This window comes from Hipposideros armiger, unplaced genomic scaffold (assembly GCF_001890085.2).
Source record: "Hipposideros armiger isolate ML-2016 unplaced genomic scaffold, ASM189008v1 scaffold_1198, whole genome shotgun sequence".
NCBI classification, from domain to species: Eukaryota; Metazoa; Chordata; class Mammalia; order Chiroptera; family Hipposideridae; genus Hipposideros; species Hipposideros armiger.
Genome location: NW_017732548.1, coordinates 271,032 through 274,547, shown reverse-complemented (window position 1 = coordinate 274,547; position 3,516 = coordinate 271,032). Strand labels below are relative to the sequence as shown.

At 36.3% G+C, this 3,516-nt stretch overlaps 1 protein-coding gene across 1 annotated transcript in view; it reads left to right on the top strand.

Moving 5' to 3' along the window:
• ABCA12 (ATP binding cassette subfamily A member 12) overlaps nucleotides 1-3,516 on the top strand; it is a 210,217-nt gene that overhangs the window by 163,414 nt on the left and 43,287 nt on the right. The window contains exons 35-37 of the mRNA XM_019632933.1: nucleotides 318-570; nucleotides 1,180-1,266; nucleotides 2,061-2,154. Of these exons, the coding sequence (XP_019488478.1) occupies nucleotides 318-570; nucleotides 1,180-1,266; nucleotides 2,061-2,154 (434 nt within the window). The remainder of the gene's footprint in view (nucleotides 1-317; nucleotides 571-1,179; nucleotides 1,267-2,060; nucleotides 2,155-3,516) is intronic.

The following is a 3,516-nucleotide window of genomic DNA, read 5'->3' as shown; positions in this document are numbered from 1 at the left end:
AGATTGGGGACAGTATTCACGTATAAAATTACAGATATCTCACTTTGGCATGTACAATGATTGTGTATATGACTAATAATATTTTGTGTATAGTGATTTATCATTGTCAAAGCATGTTTACATACAGTGCTATGAGTTGGAGAGGCTCAGGCCCAAAGCAGATAAATAAAGCACTGAACCTAAAATCCCAATCTTTAAAATATGAGCTTTCCCCAGCACATCCCATTATACCATTTATCCATAGTGCTTGAAGTTACTATATTATTTGATGTATCAGGACTTCCCAGAACTATATCAAATCTCTTTTTCTTCATCAGACAAAATCCTGACGAGAGGAGAGAAGCTGGAAGGCTGCGGACTGCTACTGAAGAAGATAATGGCTATCCTCATTAAGAGGTTCCACCACACGCGCAGGAACTGGAAAGGCTTTATCGCTCAGGTTATCCTCCCCATCGTCTTCGTGATGACCGCCATGGGCCTTGGCACACTGAGGAATTCTGGCAACAGTTATCCAGAGGTCCAGATCTCCCCATCTCTTTATGGTACCTCTGAACAGACAGCCTTCTACGCGTAAGTTTCTTTCCTTTAACTAAGACGACATCCCCACAGTGCTTCCAGAGGTGCGCTTTTACCTGAATGACTATCATGGAATGCTAAACGAGAACTTAGGAGCCACAGTGCTTAATGCTGCCAAAGGAATGGACAGTTTGATTTATTGTGACATGGCACTTCTATTGCCGACAAATACCTTTTAAAGTGTTTTCTGTCTAAAACTAAAGTTATAGTAGATCTTTATTTTTAAGGACTAGACTTGAATCAAGAAAGCCAGGTTAGGTAGGGCTTCCAAAGCGATTGTAATATATAGCAAATAACTTTTTTATTGGTCTCACCAATATTGAAAAATTAATGTCAGAATTCCTTATAATATAATTTTATATACACAACAGGTGATTACTCAATGCATGTGACAAGCAGGAAAATACTAAGGCAGCTAAGATGTGTGCTTATTTTTGTGTGACACTTTTTTTTTGCCCCCTGAGACTAAGCCTTTCTTACATTTTTAAGAAAACAGTCCTACACAGAGCATGTTTCATTCCTTCAAATGATTCATGAGCATGAGTTTCATATGGGAGACTCGTGAAGGAGTCACGAATTTGTTTCTATCCTTTAATGTTACAGGAATTCGAACCCAAGAACAAATGCACTGGTCTCAGCAATGTGGGCCTTCCCTGGCATCGACAACGTGTGTTTGAACCTCAGTGACCCGTAAGTGGCACTTGTTCTCTTTCTTTGTTTCAACATTCCATTCTGTGTGTATGTGTGTGAGGTGTGTGGATGAGTGGATGTGTGTTATTTGGCTGGAGGAGGGCAGTACCCTGATAGAAATCTGTGTTTAACAAATTTTCTCTATCTTCTTGAGTTCATTCCCTGGCTATCCTTTACTGCCATAATAAACATTGGGTGCTTTATAACTTGTAAAGTTCTTTTGTGTACATATTTTTATTTAACAATCACAACAACCCTGTGAATTATTAATCCCATTTTTAAGATGAGGAAAGTGAGGCTCATAGAGATGAAGATTCCTGTATAAAGTAATTTAGGTAGGAAGTTGGATAGCTAAAGCTGAAACACAAGTCTTGACCCCAATTCCCATGCTTTTACAAGATGTAGTGTTGCTTATTCAAACTTCCAAGATAGTGCATAACGTATGCAAACCCAACGTTAGTGCATCATTTTGCTAAAGTATCCCCTTCCTGTTCGAGGAGAGAATGAAAAGAGCAAAGAGAAGAGAGGAGTCAAAAAGTCCCATCCTGCCATAGTAAGACAATTCAATGAGCTTTGATTGCAGCACCATTTAATCACTAAGTGCTCTCCCTCAACTCCCCATAAAATGTCAGATCCTTTGAAAATGATAGTGCAATGTATATTCAAGTTATGAAAAATCAGTAAATTGTACCTAGGACTACAATAGGAATTTAATACAAAATGGTCACTTCTATGATTATACATAAATATGAGAATGCACACACACCTCACTTCCATATTATTTTTACTTGCAGGAGGTGTTTAAAGAAAAACAGTTTGGGAAAATGGAACACCAGTGGAGAACGTATCACTAATTTTGGTGTTTGCTCCTGCTCAGAAAATGTCCAGGTAAGATGGAATTCAGTTTCAGTGAAGTAGGAAAAAGAAAGGAATAAATATCAAAACTTGACAGATCTATCTAGGTTACCAAAGAGCCAGTATAATTTCATTTTATGGAAGCTAGTAGCTCAGAGATGTGGACCCGGGCAGCTCAAAAATATTGGCTTTGAACTTCAGGTCGCTGTTGTAAATCCATCTCAGGACAAATATCTAAAGGTAGGTAATTCTATGATGGTCTTTGTGAAAACTAACTGAAGATGAATTTTTGGTTCCAGTTCAGTTTTAACCAGAAAGCTCTATGTTTCATACAGCAAAATGCCACCATAACTGTCATATTCGAAAACATAGTGAGACTGCCACTGTAGTGGTCAGCTGGGAAGTCAGTAGTGTGTACAAGTAAGTCCAGAACAGAACTCAAGATGTCTCTAAGCAACACTTCCAGGATGCAAGAAAAATCTATGTCCTGAAAGAAGTAGAAAAGATGGTCCACTTGTCACTTACCCTGTCTGTATTCTATATACACCTTAGTTTTCTAGGCCTATTAATTCAATAAGCTTTTAAGAAAACCAAATTCATTGGGAAAAATTAAAGATAGCTGAAGAAAAAAGGTCACTATTAGTTTCTGAGAGTCACTATGTTGTCAACTTACTTCCCCATGGGGAAGAATCTAGCAATATTTTCTTCAAAATGTCATATGAGTGTACCCTACACTGTCTTGGTACAATATTTCAGAATGAAAATGTTTTCAGTAAATACAACTTATTTTTTTGTTTTCATGAGAGACAGTTACTAACAATAATGGTCTGGTATTCAGCAGTTACCTTTTAGAATCCTTGCATATTTAAATATTAGTCTTACCCAGTACTTAAAGAGTTTTCTAATTTCTCATCTAATCTAGTGAATTTATGAAGTTCTTTGCACATTTTGTTCAGCTTACAGTAAAAGGCAACTAACAGTATTTAAAATTGGAATCTGGATACATTTTTTTAATTAGAAAAACTCCAATAGATTAAAAATTTTAGCCTAATACTCTACTGATAAGAATCTAAATTTGTGTAGACAGTTTTTAAAACTGTTTGACAGTATCTACTAATGCTGAAGATATACATGCCAGATGGGATCAGCAATTCCATTCCTATTATACACGCATGAGAAATGTGAATAGGTTCACCAAGAGACATACACTAAAATATTTATAACAATACTATTCATAATAACCACTCAAATTCCCACTAACAGTAGAGTAGATAAATTGAATGTAATATATTTCCACAATGAAATTCTGTATACAGCAAAATGGAAATGATTGATCTGTAACTAGGCGCATCATGTTGGAAGATTCTCACAAACAAATAATGAGTAAAAAAAAAA